Source organism: Plectropomus leopardus, chromosome 8, assembly GCF_008729295.1.
Source record: "Plectropomus leopardus isolate mb chromosome 8, YSFRI_Pleo_2.0, whole genome shotgun sequence".
NCBI classification, from domain to species: Eukaryota; Metazoa; Chordata; class Actinopteri; order Perciformes; family Serranidae; genus Plectropomus; species Plectropomus leopardus.
Genome location: NC_056470.1, coordinates 9,084,162 through 9,110,088, shown reverse-complemented (window position 1 = coordinate 9,110,088; position 25,927 = coordinate 9,084,162). Strand labels below are relative to the sequence as shown.

The 25,927-nt window shown below is 39.5% G+C and overlaps 1 protein-coding gene across 2 annotated transcripts; it reads left to right on the top strand.

The window, feature by feature from the left end:
* Positions 1-341: 341 nt before the first annotated feature.
* On the top strand, positions 342-21,709 carry plekhm2 (pleckstrin homology domain containing, family M (with RUN domain) member 2). Of its 2 annotated transcripts, XM_042491607.1 has the most exons (20): positions 342-938; positions 3,341-3,447; positions 3,720-3,829; positions 3,912-4,011; positions 4,200-4,287; positions 4,374-4,548; positions 6,425-6,484; positions 9,511-9,799; positions 9,897-10,673; positions 10,754-10,823; positions 11,449-11,539; positions 11,933-11,997; positions 12,319-12,407; positions 12,644-12,776; positions 13,583-13,773; positions 15,108-15,173; positions 15,389-15,548; positions 16,260-16,439; positions 17,656-17,772; positions 17,952-21,709. In XM_042491607.1, exons 1-20 carry the CDS (start codon positions 879-881, stop codon positions 18,087-18,089), a joined length of 3,066 nt encoding a protein of 1,021 aa, XP_042347541.1. In that variant the 5' UTR covers positions 342-878; the 3' UTR covers positions 18,090-21,709. The 2 variants fall into 2 exon arrangements, with proteins under 2 accessions (XP_042347541.1, XP_042347542.1); XM_042491608.1 differs by lacking the exon at positions 6,425-6,484.
* The last annotated feature ends 4,218 nt before the right edge of the window (positions 21,710-25,927 follow it).

The following is a 25,927-nucleotide window of genomic DNA, read 5'->3' as shown; positions in this document are numbered from 1 at the left end:
CTTTCGCGAATTTACATAAACCACAGGTTAATTTCCAAAGCCTTATCCATTTTGCACTTTCGCTAAAGGGTGCTGTCATAAACGGTGCAGTGACTGTATAAAAACGCAGATTTATTATGAGTAAATGAAAACATGAAAGTCTTGCAAGCGCGCCTTATTGAGGAGTTACAGCTAATTATTCAAAATCAAGTCATATTTTATGATGTATTGTCTTTTTGCACAAGGCTAAGAAAACTACACTGTTATTTGCGGTACTTTTAGGCACGCGCAGCCCTGTGGTTCCTCCCACACGTTAATAAGGCATATTGGGCCAGTGGTGACGTAATCCACTGACCGGCTCATAACAGTTGGGTTAGTAGCACAAAAAGTAACCTTAGCATCCGTGACTTTGATGTAATTAGCTGACTCATATTGGCTAATACGCGAAAAGGTAACTTAAAGAAGTTAACAATAGCTAACCACAATGAAGAAATTTAGAGTATTGTAAACATAATTGCTGCTAAAAGTTATCTATGGTTGGAGTCTTATAACTTGCTAGCCACCCCCACCCTGAGAAGCGTCAAAAAAAGTCAAGTGGCTACAGCTAACGCGAGGCTAGGCAAACTTGGCTAACCGCATCCGTTTTCAGGCTTCGGCTTATCACGCTGCTTATCTGTCATAAATATGCTGTTTGTGAATTAGCGGTGCTGTCAAATTCAGTGTGTACACTCGACAGCCAAAGCTGTATCGTTAGTTTGGCGGCAAACTGCATATAAAAAGCAAGATAATGTCAGCTAGCTAGCTAAAGCGGGCGGCGTTAGCTTTAGCAAAACAAGAGCTGTGCTTTGGGAGTCAGCTGACAGCCTGCTGTAAGCTGCCAAAAGACCATCAGACCAGTGATGGATCAACTGAAAGTGAAGGATCGCATATTGGAAAACATCTCACTGTCTGTTAAAAAGGTAAGATCTGTCCTGTTAGTCAGCACAATAAGTTATTGTCACAAAATTAAAGTATTTTTCACATGAATGACTGAAGCTAACGTTAGGTCATCTTTTGTCTGCAACTTTCAAGTCGGTGGGATATTAACAGCAGCTCGCTGTCACGGGAGGGCCTTGTCCTTACTGATTTAATCAAATAACGTATAGACCATTTTGTTAGCTTTCTCAATTCACCTTTAAGTTTTATGATCGTCAAGTTGTTGTGGTTTCTCTTTTTGAGCTCGGTGACCAATAGTAGCATCAACCCCCTGTGTTTGCTCACTGCGGCATGTGTTGTAAACACACCTACAACTGTATCGGGGACACATGTTTATAACACAAGGTTTATCTAACAGATCATTGCTTCCAATGTCTATCGGATATAAATATAACAATATTTTAAGAAACGTTCAGCTAAGCCTGATGTTGTGAAACTACAATTTTCATAACCTGACAGACAATATTGCATCTTCTTCCTGCTTCATGATTGTAGTTTGTAAATTCACTTTCCAACATAATGTGCAATTGAGTGTAATTTTGCATCTACATTATTATCTGTCTCAATCTTAGTGATTTCCTATTATTAGTTGACTGCAAAGAGCCCAGTACTGTGTCTTACTTCCTTTATCCTCATTTGTCTAATTCACTTTCAGTCCAATTACCAAATGTATCTCTTTCATTATAAAGGACTGTGAATGTACTTGTGATGGTATTGTGCCTCAAGCTTCTAAGAAAGTGTACAGTGTTTGCCTCAAACAAACATTGTTCAGTCATGTGGAGATAGTCACAGGATACTCTTTCTTTGGGTCACAATCCTTAAAGCTCTGACCTACACTGGGGTTGGTCATGCATCAGGGTTTTAATACTTCTGTGGGTCACTGCGGGACTGTTGACCAGAGTGAAGCACACTTATCATCTGTATGAACAAATGGTACCTTCCAGTAGAGCTGCCTTTATCTAACGTGGTTTGTAAGCGTCAGTAGAAACGTGTACATTTTGTCGATTTTTCCAGTCCAATCAGATACATACAGGGCAGAGCTTTTTTGTTGAATTTACTTTAAGCCAACACATTGATTTTGAAGTGAAACTCAGTGACTGTAAGGGTAAACATGGCATCTACATCCACATCAGACGAACAACGCAAGAACTGTAGCCCTTTTCCTACATAGTCCACCAATTTGAGGTGACCAAATATTAGGGATGCATGATAATTTTAGCAGATATTATTAGCAGATATCATCTGTATCAGCAGATATTGGATCTAAAAGGACAAAACAAGCATGTAGAAAACATCATCCCTAAGTTGAAGTATTTTTCTTATTTTGCACAATGACTGAATATTACATTCTCTGAAAAGCATTGAATTTCATATCTCCGTCTGCTGGTGGGCCATCACGATAAGAGTATGCATAATATGATGTTAATTCCACTGCAGAAGAGACTTGATGATCAATAAAAGTAGGTGGGAATAAAATAGGATATATATTGGTTATCAGCCAAATGGGTTATTTATTTATCGGCATACTGAATCAGCAAAAAATCCAATGTTATGCATCCTTAGCAAATATACATTGTTGCATATCCTTACACCCATGTCTTAAGACTGGTATCTTTGGTGAAGTTATGTCAGACCTGTGCTGCAGCCAGCTCACTCACTCCTTATTTTATGGTATACTTACCTCCAGTCAGGTCTTTAGCTGTAATACTACCCGCACACAGCAGTAAAACTTAGCTGGATTTAGGACAGGAACATTCCACTGCTTGGCCCTAAATTCCTTGGTTGCTTTGATTGCATGTTGTGTTGTAGGAGCACAATTAAGCCCCCTTAATGCCCACAGCCTGCTCTTACTGAAGTCACTGTTCTATTTCAAATCCAATGTGCGGGAGTACAAAGTCAAAACAACAAAAATTGCACGATCATCAAGTTAGAAAATAATCAAAGACAAAAAAAAGCACGTCGTTGTTTGTCTTGTTTGCATTAAAACATTTTCTTAATTTATTAATCATAGCCAGTTTACATGTTTTTGAAAGCTCTTTCGCCAACTCCTTTGGAGGACAAGGCAGTATGCCAAACTGGCTGAACAGGCATTCATTACAGCCTAGTAGCAGAGGTAACATTTTACATGCAACATAGAGTGCCTTGCACAAAGAGTAAATTGAAACCAAAGTTTATCTCAACTGATCTCAGTTAAATGTAGCATAATAAAAAAAACTTTACTTTCCAGATCCATTCACACAATCTAGACAGTCCAACCTGTAGAGAATATCTTAACAGGTTTAATTCTAAAGGTTTGTCCTTTGTGATGCCGTTGTCAACTTTAAACTGGAGTAAAAATGTCCCTCTCCCCAGCAAAAACAAACAGAGATACCATGTCTCTCTACAGTTGCAGAGTTACTTTGCGGCCTGTGAAGATGAGACTCCAGCAATCCGAAATCACGACCGGGTCCTTCAGCGTCTCTGTGAACACCTTGACCATGCTCTGCTGTATGGGTAAGAGGCTTACTGCAAGTACATTTCACACTGGAATGAGGAAAGGTGTATATAGCAAAGAGAAATCAGGGTTGCTTATCTTTGTCTTGCAAAAATTCCTGTTATAAATCCTATTGTTATATTTTCTGAAAATGTACAACCTCATGTCCCTGCATGTAAATTGTAATCTACAAATACTTGATCTAGGTGGATACTTAACTGCTGTTGTGCCATTGCTGTGCTCCTCTTGCCCCTTTTTGCCTTGATATTATTTACTCTTTTCTATATTACAGCTTACAGGACATCTCCTCAGGCTACTGGGTCCTGGTCCTTCACTTCACCAGGAGAGAGGCTGTCCGGCAGATAGATGAGCTTCAGCACATTGCTACCAACCTTGGGCGAAGTGAGACATCTCTCCAGTAAAACATCATTCTTAATTCAGAGGTTTATTTGTACAGAAAATAACCTTTCTCCTGTCTCTGTAGGCCGTGCGTGGTTGTACCTGGCACTGAGTGAGAGCTCTTTAGAAAGCTATCTACGCCTCTTCCAGGAGAACCAAGGATTACTGCAAAAGTATTATTTCAAGTGAGTCATTAAATAACCCTAGTCTTGATTTCCTAAACAAAAGGAATGCTGAATTCACAAATTTACGCTATGACAGAAGTGAAGGTTATATTGCATTCAAGAATTATGTTCCGTGTCTGTCAGAGGACAAATCGATGAATGTGTTTTTGTGGCAAATAAACGTCTGAACAGAAGTTCTTCCCTTCTAGGAATGCACTGGTCTGCAGTCATGACCACCTCACGCTCTTCCTCACGCTGGTTTCCGGCCTGGAGTTCATTCGCTTTGATCTGGAGCTGGTTAGCATTTATTTCATGACAATATCAAATAGAAACGCAGCTCTTAAATGTTGGCAACATGATCGTAACACTTCTGTTGGGTTCAGGATGCGCCCTATCTGGATGTGGCCCCCTACATGCCAGAATACTACAAACCCCAGAACCTGCTGGACTTTGAGGAAAGGCTTCCCAGCTCAGACAGTTTGTCCCTGCACTCCTTCACCTCCCTCACCTCTACCAACCTGGAGTGGGATGACAGTGCCATAGCTCCCTCCAGTGAAGGTAAGAAGCAGTGATGTCCTGATCAACTTTTTTTGGTCCCCGGTTCCAGTCCAAGTTCCAAAGTGTTTGGTATCTGATGATACTGAGTCTCATCTGATATTTATGTTGGTTAAATATTTAACTGACATACTAAAATAACAGCTGTAGTCCTCTACAACTGGCACACCTTGTTTTTTCCTGAGATCCAAATAGAGAATATCCTGATTCTGAACTATGAAGCGATGCATTTAAATTACTGACATGATAATTCAAAGTTTAACTGTAAAATAAGACTCCTGACATTGATGTTATACAGTCAGCCAGAGAGAAGATGCATTGCTGTTTTTGAGCTGTTAGGACTAAAAGAAACACTCTTGGTTGTATGGTGGTGTTACAGAGTGGTGTTACCTCTTATTTTACAATCAATGGCTTACAGAGAGCGCACTCACCTGACAACTGCCAAGTTTAATTTTGGACTGTCATCAAGTTACTCTTGGAATTAATGTTTAATTAGCGATATCTGATATGACATGCCTTCTGGCTTTTTCATTTTAATGGCAGACAGGTTAAAATGAGAAGCTGCTGGCTGAATTTTTTGCACACTGCTCTTTGCCACTAAAAGAGGAGCAATAACAGATTTGTTACAGTTATAACGCTGGCAAAATCAAATAATTTTTCACAATCACATAGAAACTTTCACTCACATAGAATTCCTGCCGTGTAGAGGGGGCTGTGGTAAAGAAAAGCTGTGTGTTGTAGCACTGATAGGCTTCGTTGAACAAAACACTGTAGAGTAATGGTGCATCACATTTGCACTGGGAAGTCAGAATTTTAGTTGGAAATTTCAACTGAAACACCCCCTGAAGTCAGATTTCCAGCTCAGAAAGTCAGAGAAACCCCACCAACCCCAACCTAAAAATCCAATAGCTGCTTTGCCCATCAACACTAGTGAAAGCTGCAGTAGTGTATACTATTTTAAGCACTTCTTTGTTACTTGTATCTCATTAAAATAGTCACACACACAGTACTATCCTACATTTATCGTGGTCATATTGCTGTGATGTTTGTACACCCAAAATATAGCATAGTGCCTTGTTATTAACTGGAATTGCCAACAATGGCTATCCTGGCTTGAATTGGAATTGCTTACAACATCGTTTTTTTTTTTGTTTTTTTTTTTTACTTGTTGTACTTGATCAGCCTTTTTTTAGCTGATGCTGATCTATTAAGATATGCCTGGAGTTTTTTTCTTTGTGAGTGTCTAATTTTTAGAAGCTGGACACGCACTTAAATTAACTGGTTTGATAATCATTTGGACCTGTTGGCTTTTAATCATTATTGACTAGTCAGTATTGGTCTCAGTTGAATTAGTAGCATTACATATCTAGTGTCGGTTTTTATGGACTGCTGTGTCTCTGCGTGCCTTCTTATTTGAACAGTATGGACCAAATGTAATGTAGATGTCTTGCTGAATGGCACCCTTTATTTTGGGTTTATGATTTGACCAGGCCGTGCTGAAGTGCAACACTCATACGCTTTGGCACAAATTCATACGGTGATGTCAAGCTAATGGCATGTTGAAAGCAGAAGTTGGATTGATCCTTGCAGACTCTTGTGACTCACGGATACCAAAGTGCATTTTATCAAATGGATCACTTGGCGTGCAGAGGCTCATGGTTACAGAATGTTCTCTTTGGAGCGATTGCAGCGCTCACTGAATGCTTTCCCCATCACTCTCCACAAAGTACTGAGTCAGTTTTCCTGGTTTAGTTTTAGTTCCCTGATTCTGTTAATTTGTTAACCATATGTCATGTTATTTTTTCATTGTTTCACTCTCCTCTCTCCTGTCTCCACTCCATCTCTCTCTAATGTTGAATGTTATCCCTCCTTTTTTTAGATTATGATTTCGGTGACATCTTCCCTGTGTTGCAGTCATTGCCAAGTGCAGACTGGGAAGGTGGGACATTGGTCAACCCCTCCCCTTCCTGCCCTTTCATCCCTCCCTCCTCCCTCCCTTCTATCTGGCATGGGCATCCTGCAGTTTGTGCTTAGTGCATGCTGGGCACTCAAGCTTGTAATCAGACATGATATTTGTAAAGTTCAGCTAGCTGGTGTTAAAGACTGCTGATCTGAGGACATGATATGAAGCATGATCAAAGGGGACATGGGTAAACGTGCTTCCATTTTTGGGAAAGGATTCAAATGGATGGGGTGTGGGTTTGGCTCAAAAGTTGTGTGGCACATTTATTCAGCCAATAATCTCACTGGTTCACTGCGTAACTGGATTTGATGAACATGAAGGCCTTGTCCACACGTACACAGGCACTATTTTTCTGAAATCACAGTCTACATTAAAATGCAAAAACATGCTAGGAATACTGTCAAGAGCATGCCAAACTAACAGGTGGTGATAAACCCAAACCCTAAAGCCACACACAGAGAAAGAAGAACATGTTGAGCAATCAGAACCCTGAAAAAAGCGCTGGCTGTCACTGTGGATGTCTGAAGAGACCTGGATACAGCACTGGAGGTGGAGCCTTGTTCATTCCTATGAGAGTTGCTCAGTGCATGACGCCAAAATTGTTCAACTGTCGTGTATAAAATTACTTGGCGCTGCGTCACCGACATTAGGTCCACAGAGCAGGCGCACTAGAGCCTTCCATTGGCTGAGTCGGCTACTTCCCACTTAGCGCTCTGCTTACTTGAATGAGGATAAAATTATTAATCTTGCAGATCTTCTGTACTTTCCAAATGTAATCAGATCAGCAGGATCGTATCTTGATTGTGAATGCATCATTTTGCGAAGGTTGTGATGCTGAAAAAAATGTATCCACTGATTTACAGACATCTCTTTCCCATTGTAAGTCTATGGGAAAAATTCATTATGGACCCAATGGGATCATAATTTCACCAGTGGGCCACTTCAGAACTTGGCCTTAAAGCCTGCTGCACTTCCTGAGGGCCTGGCTATTATCAGAAAGCTACTGGTACCAGTGACCTCCATAGTAGGTTTTGAAACCTCTGTTACTCAACATTGTGAAGCAGTAACTGAACATGTCAAAATTCCTGTTGGCAAGCTTAGAACAGCACTATTTTGGCTGTGTCCACCATTGCATGAAATGTCATCACATTTTTGATGCCTTACAAAGAAGATAACAGCACACGATTTGACACTGAAAACAGTTTTATTAGATATCTTCAAATCCTCAGTTTTACAAAAGGTCTGTTTTCGGTGATTACCGTGTTGACAGTAAGAAAAGCCACATTTCAAATATACCTGTGTACTTGTGGACTAGGCCTATAAAGGAAGCAAATAAGTCAGTTTATTTCTGTACAGACAAACCTATATGTTTACCCTCTCTTAAAACCACTCATGAAACATGAGGGTTGTTCTGACTGAAAGCCATCCTTTGCCACACATTAGTATTTTCATTTCCAGTAAAATGATTATGTAATGAGTTGAACTGACACACTGTAGATGAACAAAAATACAAGGTGTCATCATAACTAATAAGTTGACTGGTAAGTTTTGGAAGAAGCTCAGCTTTGTTTCACTGTGATTCAGTGTTGGGTAGGTTACTGCTACCTGTCATGTTGTGCATGTGTTACTCATCCAGGGAATGATCCTAATGCTCACTCTCTCTTTTTATTTACCACAGCAAGATAAATGTGTGGCATACTGCCTGGTACTCACCTTGTCCAGTCTGTTTCCATTACACTGTGTTGTCTGTTTGTCTGGTGTATCTTCTTGGGTAACGTCCTCTCTTCCTGTGTGGTATGTGGCACTGGCCTAGGTTCAGCTCAACTGTAGCGTGAGTGAGGTAACAGGCGAGAATAGTTACTCAAGTCAGAGCGCAAATTCCTTTGTGTTACTACAGCATCTGCTTGCAATAAGCATGTCAATTTTTTCTGTAGTTTTGATGAACACATATCCGTTAATGAGTGAAAACCACATCAGAGAAATTGAGGAATGTTTTTATATGTGATCGGAGGGTCTCTAGTGTCTCTAGTCTTATTTAAATAGCAGTTTAGTGTGACCAATGTCTAGCTACAGAAATAATGCTTGACCCAGGCCTGTGCCACCGCAAAGAAATCTGCTGCTCATGTACCTACTTGATGTTTTAAGCATTGCGTTTTGTGCCTCTGACCCTGCCAAAGAACTGCAAAGAACTCTGCAGCCCCTAACACTTGTTTGTGTGCAATGCTGATGAAGAAATACACCAAGTTTTTGTGCAGCTGTTTCGTTGGTAAACTTAAGATGAGTGATGAAAACATAAAGAAAAAGTCATTCAGAATATCTGTGAAAACAAACAACTCTAAATTACTTTCTATGGTAAACCATTTTGATAAATAGGGCTTTACCTATTAGTTCGAAACTTTTTTTTGCATGTCCGTTCATTTGTTTGAGCCTGTTCTTGCACAGTTGCAGATAAAAATTTGACTACACTAATATTTTAAATATTATTCTATTTTTGCAGAATTAGATGCCAGTGGTGGCTGTGTAGTGGCTGCATAGGATTGTTTTCAACTTGTATGATCCAAACATTTCCAATAGCTCACTAAGCATTCAAGTCCAAAAGTCAAATTTCTTTCTTTCTTCTAAAAAATTCCAAAATTCACATTTTTTTTACCTAACAAAATATTCTGCTTAAATTCAAATTTGTTGGTGTTTAGAATTTCAAAATCTAATCTAATTCAATGCTGACCTTATTCATATTAAGGATTTTGTTTTAGGGTTTTTAATTACATTTTTTCCCAGGGTTATGATGTCGTAAAATATGACAACAGACATGAAAGCTTTATTTGAAAACCTCAATGGAAACTTCTTGTTTTTATAATAAAATTTGGTACAGCCCTATTGATTTCTAAATTTATCACTCAATTTACTGGCAAGGCAGTGACAAAAATTCTGTGTATTTCTTTTAGATGTATATAAAGCGAATTGTATGTGACTGCTACTTTTGTATGAACTTTTCCTGTCAGAGGGGGACCTGACAGACCAGGCCAGCTGCCCGAGATCCAGCGGCTCTGATCCCCAGACAGTCATCAGCGACACAGTGGTCCTTTCTACTGGCACTGTCAAGGTGAAGGTAGCAGCTCATCTTTCCCCACACAGCCCCACGTTCAGACACAACCCCTTCAATGAGGACTCAGATACTAACACTACCAACACCTCAGCCGACGTCACGCCAGTTCATGTGCCCGGCCGCCACAACGGCGCAGCCGCTGGAGATGACACGGAGAGCACCAGCAATGAGCTGGAGGTCATCAGGTACAGTAGCTGCAACCTCAGTCTCATATTTTATCAGTTGATTAAATTGTTTTAGAATAGAGGAACCACAGCTAACAACGTTAACGTTTTTTTTCAGGATGGCAAGACGAAAGAAACCAGCCAAGAAGCGTCGAGGGAAGGGCTCCACAGATTCTAGCAGCAGCATCCATAACTCTATTTCCTCTGAGCACATGGATATGGACAATAACCTTGTGGCCTCGGAGGATGTGGAGTCATTAAACGGCACTGTAATTCAGCAGGATGATGAGGCAGAGCTGACGAGAAGCAGGGTGGGATCAGAGGCTGTGGAGGAAGGAGATGAAGAAGGAGTAGGAGGTCTCCTACGGCTCCCAGAGATGACTGACACCTCCATGGACACAGTGGGCCAGCCCCTCCGTGATGTAATAGATCGGCTCAACGGGGCTCTGGATAGAGAGGAGGCCTGGGAGCGCAGAGAGGATGGCGAAGAGAAAAGCAGTGAAGGCTGTAACCAGGGCCCCGAGCCCCCCGCGCAGCAGCCCTTTCGAGAGGATTCGGAGGGCGAGCCACCTGACCCAGCTCCAGGAGAGACGTCCAACTCTCTTCTGGCCACAAGCCACAGCTTCCTGCAGGCCTCTCCTGCACCCACAGACTTATGCTGCTTTACCCCCAACAGTGCAGACACTTCTCCCACGGGTGGTGGCCACTATGACTCTACAGAGCATAGCCAGTCACAGACTCTTTCAGGTGGCCTTGAAGATAAAGGAGCGGCAGAAGCGTCAGCAGGACAGGAGCCCGAGATGAAGACCGAGGAGGAAGGCACAGAAGCAGCAGAAGAAACTAACAAGAATGTGTTTACTGAGGAAGCAGAGAATTCTCATCCTGCAGAGTTTAAGTAAGGAGTTTCTACAAATGAGTTGTTTGTTGTTATATTGTTAAAAGTGTGTCTAATGTTCTTCATTATTCACATTTCAGGGTGGACAACAATCACTTGCTTCTTCTCATGATTCATGTATTCAGAGAGAATGAGGAGCAGCTGTACAAGGTGAAGACAAAGGGACTCACTGTTCTTTATTCATTGTGACAGAAGTTAAACTTTTTGGAGAACATGTGAATGTATTTGTTGTGTGGTATTGCTTAACTGGAACATTAACACCCAAATGATAAAATTTAGATGAGTGAGGCAGCACAGCGATGTCATGGACTTTTATACCAGGCCTGTTTTCAGTTTTCTTGTGAAGTGATCATCTGTCAGACTTCTTTTAAGCCAGTTTTGGTCTTGTTTGACTCACACTTGTTTTGACATGGGAGAGGTGGTTTGGAGGTGTTTGCTCATTGGAAGTGTTGCAAGGCTCAGTTTGCCAATTGTCTTTTAACAGCTTTTACTTTGGCTGTTGTAATTTTTCTCTTTGGTCTTTGCACCAAACTTTTCATTACATTCTTAAATTATTTCAGGTATCAAGTACACAACAATCGCACTGGTTTGTGATTAATAAAATCTTCAGCTGAAGATGGACTACCAGTCTACAAAAATAGTTTATACTGTATAGTTTGTTTTTTGCTATACTTGTATCAAATCAGTGCTACGGTCTGCTAGTTTACAGAGCAGTTTAAGACAGAGGAATATGGAGGTTGTCAACACTTGACCAAATTTCTTTTTGTGATTACAGATGGTGAGAATGAGCACAGGACACATGGAGGGGGACCTGCAGCCCCTTTACCTGCTGCTGACTGACTGTTACATATACCTGCTTAGAAAGGGTAAGCGGCTAACATCCCAGCAAATATTGGCTCTGTCACCAGTGCAAATCGCTGCGGACGTTAAAACGTGCATCCGTGGTGGTGTTTGCCTTGCGTTAGCTTTTTACCTCTGTTAATTACATTTAGGCCTTAAAAATCCTAAAAGTGATGTTCATTTGTGAATTATATCTTGCTGAACAAAACAAGTAGGTATCATAGACGTTTGCTTACCACCAAGCTTTTTTTCTACAGAAAATCCAATGGAAAAATCCTATAGGCTTTTTGACGAGAGAAGCAGGGCAAAGCTAACTTCCGCAGAAAAATGTCATCCCTGTGGCACTCTATTCTGTAGGCAGAAAATACTTCAAATTAACATATATTTACTGCATGTCTTGGTTTTGTGTCCTTCCACAGGTGCAGCAGAGAAGCCCTACACAGTAGAAGATGCTGTTTCCTATAATGAATTGGACTATCTTTCAGTAAGTGTCCTACAACATCAGGGTTTGCCATTTTCTCTCATTTGTCTGTAACTTTGGCCACTGTTGTTTTACATACACGTATTTCTACAAACATGTTGTCTTCTTAAGGTTATCTCAGGGATCTTTATGTTCTGTATGTTTTTGTTATTCAGTTCTCCACTAGCCCCAGCTGTTACATCATGGTTGAATCTGCAGTCTACATGCTCCTCTGTGTGATCCATGCAGAGTTAACGACATGATGTTTATGAACCATGTAGAGCCAGGCATGGTGTAACAGCAGGAGTTGTGGAGCACAAAGTTGTAAATGCTGTTTTTCTTCAGGTGGGCCTCGACCAACAGACAGTGACTGTGGTTTGCACCAATAGACGAAGGAAATTTCTGTTGGACACAGCTGATGCGTCTCTGACTCTGTGAGTATACCTGTATGTCGTTGCCTTATGGTTCTCGGTACTCTGACTTTATACTCTGTCGCTTTGAGCGATATGCAACAGTCCTTGTGTACCTTTCACAAAGAGCCAGCATGCACACTTCCTAAATCTACCAATGTATATCTGTGGTCTTCTGTGAATCAAAAAACATGGATTGCAAAATGCTGATTGTTAGTTTCTCCTCTGACCTTATCTTATCCATCCCTCTTCACTTACAGGTGGTTTTTGTCTGTTCTCAAGTCAGCCATGGTGAAGGGTTGTCGTGAGCCTCCGTACCCCTCTGTACTGACTGATGCTACCATGGAAAAACTGGCTCTCACTAAGTTTATCTCCCAGGAATCTCACTGTGAGGTAAAGACACACCAGTCTTCATATTCACTGTGTTAGCTCGTCATTACAGGTCTTATCTTCATAGAGAGATAGCTGACATGCTTGTCACTAATCAACCTTAACCACGAGACACAGATATAAAATCTTGTCTAAACCAGGACATTCAAATTTTTAGTGCTCCAGCCTTCGACTGTACTAAAAACTCTTAGCTAGAATGTGTCAAACTGTAACACTCCACATTACACAGCATTTTATTTTCAAGGCACAATTAAGTTCCAAGGCCAGTATAAATATATTTAATTGAATTTTTATACATAGAAAAATTATATAGTAATGCAGCACAGACTTTTTGGGGGCTGTTCACTCTGCCATAATAATGTAATATTGACAACAAAATATCAAACACTGTGTCCTGCTGTGATCAAAACTTTGTTTAAGTCTATGTCAGTCAATTTTCACATTTTATTTGACTGGAAAATAAAAAAATGCCTGCATGTTTCAGAAATCTAAAACACCAGTATACTTGGGAAAGTGGATTGCAATAAACATGAGTAAAACAAATCATGTACAAAGAAGTAAACCATGCAAAATACTGTTATGATACTTTCAGTAATGTCTACCTTCTCATCTATCTTGAAGGTGAATTTATCATTTAAATTTATCATTATTTACACTAACTACTGTTGGCAATTTTACTTGAACAAAGCTTATCAGCAGTAACATCTTAATATTTCAGTTTTCAAGAAAAGTTTGGTAGTCCCTCCACTCTGCTATTCTTTGGCTGACTTTTAACAAGTTGGTAAACTAATAGATTCATTTTTCTCCAGGTATATGAAGTGTCTATACAATTGTATTCACTGGTCCACTGGGAGGATCCTATGGACATGACTTTGTCACCCCAGGGTGGAGTATCAATCCCTGGACTACCGTCCAGCACCAAGGAAGGGACTCTGCAGTACCGGGCTGGAACCACCTACCTGGGCAAAGAGCTGTGGAAAAGCTGCTACCTCGTCCTCAGGTAAGGACTGGTCATACACATCGGCACTATTTCAGCTGGTATCATATGTTTCCTGCAATATACATTGGCTGGATTCCAAACTGCATACTGCACATCTGACATTAACCTTCCCACATGTGTGTATTTAAAACGTTGGAAAGGTTCTTTCCTTAACAAACTATAAGCATTCATGTCAGCTCTGACTGTAGTATTGATAACATTTAAGACTGATATCTAACACACTGTAATCCTGGAAAACTAATGTTTTTAGTTCCAAAAGTGTTGCTGCCATTTACCATAATCCTCAGTGTGTACTTCCTCACGTGACACTTGTGCTTAAGTAAAAAAGCGCCAACATATTGTGGGAGTACTATTTCCTTTAGCTTTCTGCTATTACCAGACGTACTGAGAGCTTGAGCTGTGTTTTTGTGTGTAGAGCAAAGCAGTCCAGCAGATTTCCTGCCTATCTGTCCAGAGGTACACACTGTATCATGTAAAGCACAGAGTGGAGGTAGACCATTTTTTGGTAATGGTCCTGCCTGTTGCAATAGTAACAGTAACATTTAAAAATAAATGTGTAAAAGATTTCTTTTTGTGGCATCTTTTCTAAGAAACAAGGTCAGGAGCCTTATATCCCCACTGTTGGCCCTTAAGCCTTATTTCCTTTGCATGATTAAGCTTAACTGGACTCATCTTTGGAACCAGGTGCTTCCTCAATGTTGTATTACACTGCACTAAATCATTGTAGGAGAGATTCTTAGCTGACCACTGACATCATCTGACACCCTAAACCATGTGCGATGCTCCACCCTTTTATCAACACTCGAACAGAGGAATGTCTGCACGTCATCTTTTGACCACGGTGTGGTTTTGAGAGCTGCAATTTTTTCAAAGTGAATTTAAAAAATCACTTCTGATAGTACCTTGGTTATTTAAAAATTTTAAATAACTGCAAAGTTTTTTGCAGTCCCTGGTTGTGTGACAGTTCTCTTTGAACAGTCAGTGATCTGCAGTGTTTTAACTTCACCTTCTAGTATTGGCTCAGCTTGAAACACAACCGAGGTAGTACCAAGAAAAAAGCATCAGTGACCAGATGCTATCCTAGACTTTTGTGACTGAAAGACAAAAAAAAAAAAAAGAAACAGTTCCGGGGAAGTTAATTAGAGTTGAGCCATGCCGCTGCTTTGCAATGGAAACAGTCAGACCAAAATAGTTTGAAACAATTGTGTGAGTGACACTGGCAACTTTACAGATCAGTGCATTCAGTAAAGCTCAAAATGCATTCTATATATTATAAGAAAACATGTCAGGTTTCTGATTACATGGATATAAATAGTTGTCCTCTTATCTTGCAGTAAGGGGATTCTGTACTTGTATGCAGAAAGAACTGATGTGACGCCTCTGCTGTCAGTCACTATGGGGTAAGCATGCACGATACCAGCACCCTACTGAAGCAGCTAAATGGAATTTAGCCATTGTTAGTTTTTATAATTTCCTCTTGTGATTTTGCTACTGTGATATGTCGAATGTCTTCTGTGACACAGGTCTGTTAAAATGTGTTGCGTTCAAAAGCAATAAACGACAATAACAAAGAGGTGCTCACTGTCATATGTTCACGCTCTTTGCTCCGTAACAGAGGAGAACACTGTGGAGGCTGCCGTCGCTCTAACAGCACAGAGCGTCCCCACGCCTTCCAAGTCATCCTTACAGAGCGACCACCATTGGAGCTCAGCGCCAATAATGAGCAGGACATGGCTGACTGGATGCAGCTGCTCTGCCAGTCCGTCTCTAAAGGGGTAAAGAGTTGCACAGTGCAGACACCATGTGTTTAGCAAACACTTTTTACATTTCTAATGTGGCATGTATGTCAGTGTTTTATTAATGAAGGGGGGGGGGGCGCACAAGGTTTACGCAGTCCATAAAAATGTACTGTCAATGCTGTTGATGTACATTTACATCAAACGAACGCAATTCAAAAATGCTGAATTAGGACAAACAGAGCACCTTTTTTGTGATAATCAGGGTTCCTGCACATCCTTAGAAGTCTTAAGAGGCATTTAAATAACTAATTAATGTAAAAATAAAGCCATAATTGGTATTAAAATACCTTAGATAAATCTTTAAAAAGTCTTAAATATGTATAAAAGATATAAGATAGGTTTAATGTGCCGTAAGCTCCTGGAAACTTGGATAATATCATGCACCACACTCATTGTGATATCCCACACGCTATTGCCTTTAATTTGAATTCAAGTGGGAAAACTCATCAGTCAAGTTGGATTGGCTTCCCATACAGCTTTCAACAGGACTGACCGTGCATCAACGCACATTGACAAATAATCCTTGCGGGCAGGACAAGGACTGTGCTGGCTGTTTGTGCTAGAACAGCTGCTCCTGTTCATAATGTGCAAGAAACACCCAGGTATTTGTTTGTAAAATGTTTCCATGGATGTAAGCCCCATTTGTATATGCAAAGTGTAGTGAAATTACAACTGTCATCCTTGCAGGTCATTCCTCAGGGCGTGGCCCCCACTCCATGTATCCCATGTTGCCTGGTGATGACAGACAGGAAGCTGCTTACTTGCCATCAGGACTGTCAAACCAGCTTCTTCCGTTCGCTTGGCAGCGCTGATATATGTGATGTCACTGCGGTCAGTGTGGAGGCTGACAAGGAGTACTGTGTCATTGTGAGTGGAAATTTTGTAAACTCTTCTTGGTGTCAGTCCAAAATATGGTTTAATATTAGATTTTACCTAATTACTTAATGTATTCATTGTGTGAGACCTATATGTAACACAGTGGAATTAAGCTATCTTTTTAAGTTTCCTGAGATTTCAGGAATGTGTTTTTGCATGCAAGCTCTTTGTATGCAAACACTTAAACAGTAAAAATATCACATATTTCTTTATAAACTAGAATTAAACTTAATGTTTGTGGAGGAGCCCAGCACCTTATTAGCATACTACTCGCATACCATACATCATGCTACAGTTTATGTGTATACCAAACGATCTGTCCTAACCTAATTGGATATTGGTAACATTCAGCTAACATGGTCAGGCTTCTCCTCAGACTTCTGTTAAACTCTAGTTAAATTCTTCCCTCCACCACAACATTTTCTGTTATTACAAATAAACAGTTAGGTAGTATCTTAGCAATTTCAAATGAGACCATGAAAACGGTATGCCCTTACTAAACAGAATTCTTTTATTAGCTAGAGCTTAAGAAATAAGGTGTTCTAATTCATAGCTAACACGATGGTAGCATCTTTAGTTATATATTTATCCCACTGTAATTGTTTGTCTTGCTTTTTTTTTTACTCTGTGTCAAAAGTAATTATGTGTCAAGCAATTTTTCATTCTGCAGAAATGCACGAGTCAACTGTATTACTCCACAGAAAGAAGTGTGCATTTAAGAGAGATTCCTGCTCATGACAGCGCATGATATAAACATTAATGTCGCCCTCTGCTGAACAGTAACAATAGCTAGCTCAGTGGTGCTAGTTGAGCTAGCAGTAGATGAGCACTCTTTCTGCATGGTGATACTGTTGGTTTGAGTAACCAGGTCATGACTTCTGGAAAAAGACATTGCTGTTGAGTTTTTCAAACTTATTTTTTTGGCGCTTTGAGCACCACAAGTCAAGTGCCACTTCCAGGATATTTCAGAGAAGGCAGACATCTCTACAATGAATATCTCTAACACTCTGCAACTCACACCAAAACAATCTACACTGATAAAAAGCACTACAGATAAGAGGAAAAATATGTATTTTTTTGATTGGGGGTGAACTGTCCATTTAATCAAGACACAGCACACCATTTCTAACAGTTTATATAGTACTGATATAATTATCTTTTTATTTAGGACCTTTAATGTAAGCTTTACCACCTTCTCCCTCTGTAGGAGTTTGCAGCAGATCGGACTCAGTTCATTCCTCCCTGGGTGTTGTACTTCAGCGGCTGTGAAGAGAGAGATCGTCTGCTGCAGGTGTTAGACAACACATGGAAGGCCATTTTCCAGGTGGGAAACTGTCATTAACGGTGGTTTATTAAAAATAAAAATAAAATAAAAACAAGAGCAACAACAAAACAATCATATTGCAATATTTGCTGGCCCAAAAACCTCATCATTCAAGATCTTAAATCCAACAACTGCTGCCTCATGCTGTGCATGATTATGTGTGTCCTCACTATGCACAGGTTGACCTTCCCCACAAAGAAGTGTTGGATCCGTCCACGCAGAAGCGTTGTGGTGAGGCCCTCGCCCTGATGAATAGTGCCTGGCAGAGGGCAGACAGTCTGGCCCGAGGCAGGGCCCAGCGTGAACCCTGGTGCTGACAGACACACACATGCACGCATACACTTATCTGTGGGTTGCCACTGAAACAGACGGTTAAACAGTCCGATATAGTTCCAGGACAGATTGATTTAACTCTGTTATACAGTCTTAGTCACTGTAAAGTGAGTTCTAAATAGAAAATCAGACGTGGTTATTATTGGTTGTTGCACTGCAGCGTAAGCTTGTGATGTACCTCCGATTCGCTGATGACATGTTTCTATCAGAGAAACGTCCTGCATAAGTAGCAATGCATTTGGCACATCATGTTGCAGTGATGCAACAGCAAGACGCTCTCACTTCAAATAAAATGTAATGACGGAATATTAACAGAATGATACAAAAGCTTTTAATTCATCCTAGTGATACATCGTCGCCATTATTCCTTTATCAGCAGTTACGAATTGCCACCAATGCAAAACAAACAAACTGAATCAAGGAAAAGACAGATGATAAAGGAAGAAAGCTCTGTAGCTGGGATTGTAAGCAAAACCTCTTACTGGAAAGCATGAAATTAAATTAAAGACATTTTTGTTTTTAGAGTAAATGATTATGGATAATTATAGAAGGCACAAACAGTAGTTGTGTCATTGGGAAGACTTTGAAACAATCTACAATACATTGTGAATTCAAATATGTCCTGCTGAATTGAGTTTGAGCATGTGGTCTTCAGAAATGTTAGAAGTCAAGCTTTGGCTTTGATATGTAGACAGGACTGAAAATTATGAAACGTATTTCCGTACATCAAGGAAGCTGAGTGTGGAGGAAGACAAGGATCCATAACCAGCAGCTTCCATGCACAGCAAAATAAGTGGATTATTAATGTTTTCGGTAAAAAGAAAATCTGTTATATATGTCAAGAAAGCCATATATATGAAGGGGGCAGTTGGAAAAGTTCACTCCTTGCCTTGCACACATACAAGTAACGCTCTCTGATCACTCCTTGCTTTGTAACCCTAAACTATAGTACATTTCTAGAGCAAATGTACAGCGCTGTACAGTATCAACGCATAATCACTGACAGTTGTGTGTGTGTCTGAGTTTTGGTTTGTATAATGGCACATACCTCTGCACACTGAATTCTTGTCACATTGTACATTAGTTTGAGAGAATGAGACTCTCAATATGAAGAATATCCAGATATATTTAACAGTTGCACTGTTACATGCTCATGCCCGTGTCGTCTATCTGAGATCTTGCTTTATCACTTAAAGCGCTGTCACTCAGATTAAAAAAAAAAAAAAAAAAAACCTATCAGGAAATGCAACAGACAGACTTGCCTTTTATCTCCATTCTGTAGACGCGAGTGGAGGCTTCCATGCAGACTTGCACATTTTGCTGTTTTTTTTTATGGTACCAGCTGTGGTTTTGTGTTAATATCGTAACGTGCTTTTATATTTCCATTGTAGAGAAAGTGGGAACAATTGTTACCAAATTATTCAATAGAGTGGAGACATTTTGTGTCAGCATTGACTTCTGTATATGCATTAGCAGACGTGTGCGTCCCCTTAAGTGTGGGCAAGTATCTAGAAAGATTTACATTCAGTGTGAAGAATCAGTTATTGAGAGCTACAAGTTGTTTTGGCTTGTCATTTTTATTTTGCACCAGTGGTTGGTGGCACCGCTCTACACTGCACTGGGCCACACCACTAAGTTAAAACATCCTTTCTGCACTAGTCTTTTATTGGTGGAAGTATAATGAAAAATCAGCAGTGCGCACAACCCCAAAAATCTCAGATAATGTAGTGCACAGTCGTAATGGTGCACAGTTGTGGCGAGAATCAAAAAACAAGCAGGACACTGACGTTCACAGAAAATTTCACTTATTTAACAGCTATTTTCAGCGTGATGAAACAAGCAGAAATGGTATTTAATATATCAGGCGGTTCATTCTTTCTCAGATGGGTCCTATCATTCAATTATGTATTTTCTATCCTGATTGTTGTTTGAACTTCACCTGTTTCTATAATTTGCCATTCCTGCTTGTTTAATCATGCCGACGATGGCTCATTAGCAGTTCATTTTTACCTATATTAAATAAGTGCTGGTGTTGTGCTTGTTTTTTTGTGGTGAAGCAACATCTTTGAGGGGTATAGAATAAGGCTTTACACAGCCTTTCAATTTAAAGCAAGTATACCACCCTTTATTAGCAGATTAATGCTTCTAAATAATATTGAATCTTTACTTGGAAAAAAAATTAAGAATTATAAAACCCTAAACTGAGCCTTATTTTTTAGTTATCCAACAAATAACAGTCAGTAGATTGTAGCGCATGTGTTTAAATCTGTCCTTAACATTAACACTGATAAGAGTGCTGCTGCTCTGTCAATGACGGTGCTCTCAGTACATGGCTGAGATCGGCGTGAGATTTCCTTTGCAAAGACAATGTTGCCTTTTTGACAACCAGGACTGAGCTGGACAGAATGGCCAATTTGTTTAAACTAAATGAAGCACTAATTTTTATTTTTATGTGGTTGCCTAATTTGGCTGAGTGCGTCGGAACGCTTAAACAATCATTTTATTTTATGTTGCAGTATAAGTCAAAAATGTGTGCTGTGTGTAGAGCTGGGTATCCAACCTTGATACTCTCTAAATACAGGCATTATGACATCTGCATTAAATGTTGGCACAGAATGTTTGTTTTTGATTAGGTATTGCTGTTACAAATGCAACAACAAAAATTGTGATTACATCCAAGTATTATACTGAAAAATAGAACTAGAGATATAAAACTCTGGTATTGAATAGACACTATAAACCTTTAAATGACACCCAGCCCTACACATATGTCACCTACGTATGTTTGTTCCAGTTGTCGTTCTCAGTCACATTGTATTACCTTTATGTCAGCATTAATCAGTGCTTTAAGCCTTTCTAAGTGCCACTTGGTCTCATTCATCTTCTGCTCTTTTACAAAGAAATCTAATCTCAGGTGAAAAAAAGGTACGTCACATCCAAAAACCTTAACACTCACCGTGTCGTTTTTTTTTTGTTTTTTTATCGCTGCTGTTTTGTCTAATTCTATATTTTTTAAATTCCTTTTTTTTCTATTTTGGTCCAATGCAGCATTATGAAGTTATTTTGCGCACACAGAGAAAAGGCTGCAAAGTAATATTACATGTTGGAAAAGGTTTAATGTAGAAGTTCTTTAATAATTCAGTAGGTTCCAAAATAGGACTGGCTGTTTGTGTCGTACGAATAGTCTCCTCCAGCGCGTAACCTAAAGACTTGTTGACCAGGGAGAGTACACTTGCAATAGTTGGACTTACTTGAAATGTTTGTTGGATTATCAGCTGTGTAGAGTTGAGGCCTGTGAAGTGTATATAAAGAAAAACTTTTGAGCAGTGTTTTAAATGTGGGACATTGCTGGCCAATGATGGATGACATCTTCTAAGTGATGCATTGTGAAAAAGCGCTTTTTGATTTCTGTTCATAAATGTATACTGCATGTAATATTTGTATGATGTTTAGCAGTTTTATTGAATTGTAAATAGAGCACTAATCAAATATAACATACTGTACACTCACACGTAGACGAGCATGTCCAGAGGGGTTTTTTGAATGTATAAATAAACCTTTTGCGATTGGACGGTGTAACTGAATAAACTGAAATGAAACCTTGGCTCCTGTGGTGACACATGTGCTTTACATACTGGTGTCTCTGCCCTTAACGTCTGTCTTTCTGTTGTAGGTCATCCCAGTGAAAAGCTGTGCGCTCAAAACGTAAGGACAGTCATGTTAGAGCAGGGACAGAAGATTCACAGGTAAGAGAGCAGTGTGTTAGGAAAACTTTCTGTGTTGGTATGACAAAATATGCAACTACATACAGGGTCTGGAAGTTTGTTGAGCTACACATGGTTGGATGTACGGATCAGTATTGCGACACTGCCAATTATATCTTTCACAAATCAACCCTCTCTCATTTGGCACGGTTCTGACTATGCTTAGTGACTTTTCAAAACATCTGGGCTGCAGTCAAAAAAGTTCACCCTTTATCTTTTCATGAACACTTCTTGAGGTGGTGTGTCTTTTTGTGAGAGCGGGAGGGAAAGGAAGGGAGACCCTTGCCGAAAAAGAGCGTGTTCATGGTCAATGTCTTTGTCACTAGTTATGGTTCTCTGCATTTTTCTATTCTATTTCTGTTTCACATTCATTTGCATTTGTTTAAAATGTGTCATTATTAAAAAGTTTTTTTAAAAAAAGTTTTAAATAGGCTGCTGTAAAATGTCTGGCCCACCTTGTTTTTAAAATCTGCCAAACTGAATACCCTCCTTATAATCCATCCACTAGTTTCCAACCTTGCCGTCCCAACCCCCACTAGGGGTCAACAAAGCTTCACAGGGGTTCATGAGGCCTGTCTGATTTTAAGGGGTGTAAGAAAACTTTTTTATTTTTTATATACAGTAGTCTTATATCTAAATGGAATTTAGTTTTTAGTTTTTGAACATGCAAAATAAAATGGGGAAATTAAAAAAAAATGTAAGTAAGAAAACAACACAGGAATACCCAGCAGACATTCAGTAAACGGTATTAAAACAAACTTTATATAAAACCTGAATATTCCCACTTTCCGCCAATTATTTCCATTTCCACACTTATTCCATAATCTACCACCTTCAATACAGTGATATTTCACATTAGTCCTTACTAACTGTTTCTTAAACATACAGATTCCCCTCAGATAATGTAAACTTTCTCTCATTTGCCTCTGTACATAATTTAAACCAGTAAAACCACTGACTTAAATAAAGCATAGAATACATTAAACAAAATTTAAAAAGATACAGGTAATATCCATACCATAAAATAACAATTTAAAAAAAAACCTAAAATAAATGGATAAATTAGGATCAAACACAAAAGAGCTCCACAGATAAAACACTAGCACCTGTAGGGAAATTAGCAGGACCATCAAATGACCAGATGGATAAAGTGATACAAGTGCATAAAAACATCTGCTCTATAGCACAATTCTTCTAACCAAAAAAAGCAAATGACATATGGTCCAAAAAGTGTTCATTTCTGTGTTCAGTGCTCTTTCAGAGACAGTTTCAGATTCTCTCAGTCACCAGTGGAGGTCATGGGAAGTTCCTCTTTGAACCTCTTTAAGCACCATTGTGGTCTGTCTATGATAATGTGTATATCATGTAGGTAATGAGTAACTTTAAAACTTAACCTCTTGTAAACACTTTTTTTTTTAGCCTTTACACTATATGGCTAAATTAGTCAAATGAGCAGTGTGTAGGATTAAGGGGGATCTATCAGCAATAATGGAATATAATATTCTTTTTTTTTTTATTAATGAATAATCACCTGAAACTAAGAATCTTGATTTCATTAACTTATAATGAGCCCTTCATATTCATATAGAGAGGGGGTCCTCTACCATCTGCTGTAGCCCAGAACAGTCAAACCAAACACTGGGTCCAGAGGGAGCCTTTCACGTTTTTATGTCACCTGAAGGCGACCGTAGCTTCCACTAAAGGCATGGGGTGAGGGGAGTGATGTGAAATTGGTTGCAATCTGCAGCCTGAACAATAGATGCCACTTAATGCTACACACTACTTCTATAAGTTAATGTTTTGTTTGGAGCAGTGCATTGTTCATTAGTTTCAGTTAAGAGAAATCATATTGCTAAAATGGAAAATAATAAATAAGTATGTAACACTTTTAATGAGGGACATCGGCAGAAGGAAATGGTTGCTTATCTGAGTGTGGGTGCAACCCCTATTAAACAGCAGCCAGGAAGCTGCTGGTGATTAACCACTAGCTGATACAGATCATAAAAACAAACTCATCAAAAATCAAATACTAGTGAGAACATAGTAGTAAGAAGTGTGCAGAAACCTCAATAGAAAATACAAATACAACAACAACAATCAAAACAAAATAATCAAAAGACAAATTCGGCAGTAGCCCAACACCTTTAATACCCATCATCATAGCCTACAAAGGCAGACTTACTTGAATTTCATTGCTGCAGCATACAGTCACATTTTAGCCAACACAGTGACTCTAACTTTGGGGTACCATTTTTCCTTGTGACAATAACCCCAGCGCACAAAGCCAGACAATATTTTTTGTGCAAAGTCTTTCTAGGATCTGATAGTACAGTTGCATATAGAGTTGGGATGAGATATTCAACAATAACATGAGTGTCATGACCAAGTCTTAAGACACTTTTGGCTATGGAGTAGAGTCAAGTAATTTTTAAAGCCCATTTTCACAAATCACAATTTGCCTCAGAGGGCTTTACGGCATACGACATCCCTTTTTCAAGACTATCCCGAAAAAACCTTTTAAAGGACAGTTACTGAGCACAACATGCTTTTTTAGAACCACTCTGTTATTTTTTTATATTACTCATATTCTTACCCTTGCTTAAAGGGTGACTTTGCAGAATTTCAACCAGCTTTGTATCATAACAATGTGGGTAGTACGTGTAAATGAACGGTAGTTAACTTCCGTCCATCTAAAAGTACCAAGATTCTGTTACTGTGTTTCATATTTCTCGTCTCAGTTGTTTTAGCTTACCATTTAACTGCAATATTGTTTGTTACCAGTTGGCTCCATCGTGTCAAACGGACAGGTTTGCGTTGTGTTTTCTCTGGTCATGTAGCACCAGTTTGAAAAGTATTTGCATCTTTCTAATGCACATATGGCCTAGTTTTATGAAAAGACTATCTTTCCAGCAGTGAAATACTTTTTTAAGGACTTGTTGACAAGAGATTTTGAGACTTTCCTTTCAACTCAATGCTTTCCGTTTTATCTTGCCATTTGAGATATTCTGAAATTAATCTTTCATTTGATGTGTATTATTTTAAGTCTTCTGATCATATACTTTTGAGTTTGGAGCACCTTGCAAATACTGCTGAGGGTATAATGTTAAGCATGGAAACCACTGCTTCCAACAAGCAATGAGATCTTTTCAAAAACCTTCAGAATACAGTTCGACTTAAAGATAGTTAAGTTAACTTTACAATGTTCAGTACCAGCTGTAATGAGTTCATAGTGAACGAAGACAATATCCAACAGAGCTGTTAATGTTCACAGCCTCGGGTATCATTGATTATTATCTTTTTGTAGTTGCTAGGGCAACAAGTTACAGCTCGTCTTGTTCAGATACATTGTTATTATTTTAGCAGCATAACAATGTCACCTTGGGTGTACTTGTGCTGTTACCATGGTTTCAGCGAGCCGTTTAAATCTTCTTCCCCCGTCTGTATTGTTTTCTCTGCACACAACAATATAGAGCTGGATCAAAGACTCCTTATTTCAAGGAGATCTGCAGTTATGGCTGATGGTTGACAGAGAGCTTCTTTAGAGGAAGGCGAGGGAAAAAAAACTGCAAGAATAGAAACTGACAACACAGAGGGAAGCAAACACTGACTGTCAGAAATGCAGCTTACAGACTAGAGGAGAAGGTTAACAACAGCTGAGGTGATCAGTCAGCATCAAGATGAGTGAACACAACCTGAGAACAGTGAAGAATAGACTCCAAACCAAGTTTCAAATTGACATCCACGACACAGTGCTGAAGGGGCCAGACATACTGTCAGCAGAACATGTAGTGGACTCACCCTCAATGGAAAATGTACTCACAGAATGACTCAGCAAGGGAGTAAAAAAATAAAAAATAAAGAGAAATACTGTCAGATCAATAAGATGGCCATTGAGTAAAATAGCATGGGCTGTGTCCGTTTGGGAGGCTCAGAGGAAACAGTGTGGGTGGAAATTAAATGACACATGAAGACAGCATCAGCCGAGACAGCAAGACCTTTTCAAAGACAATTTAGCCAAAGCTTGAATTTAGTTTACCCTTGACAACACAGTTGTCCAA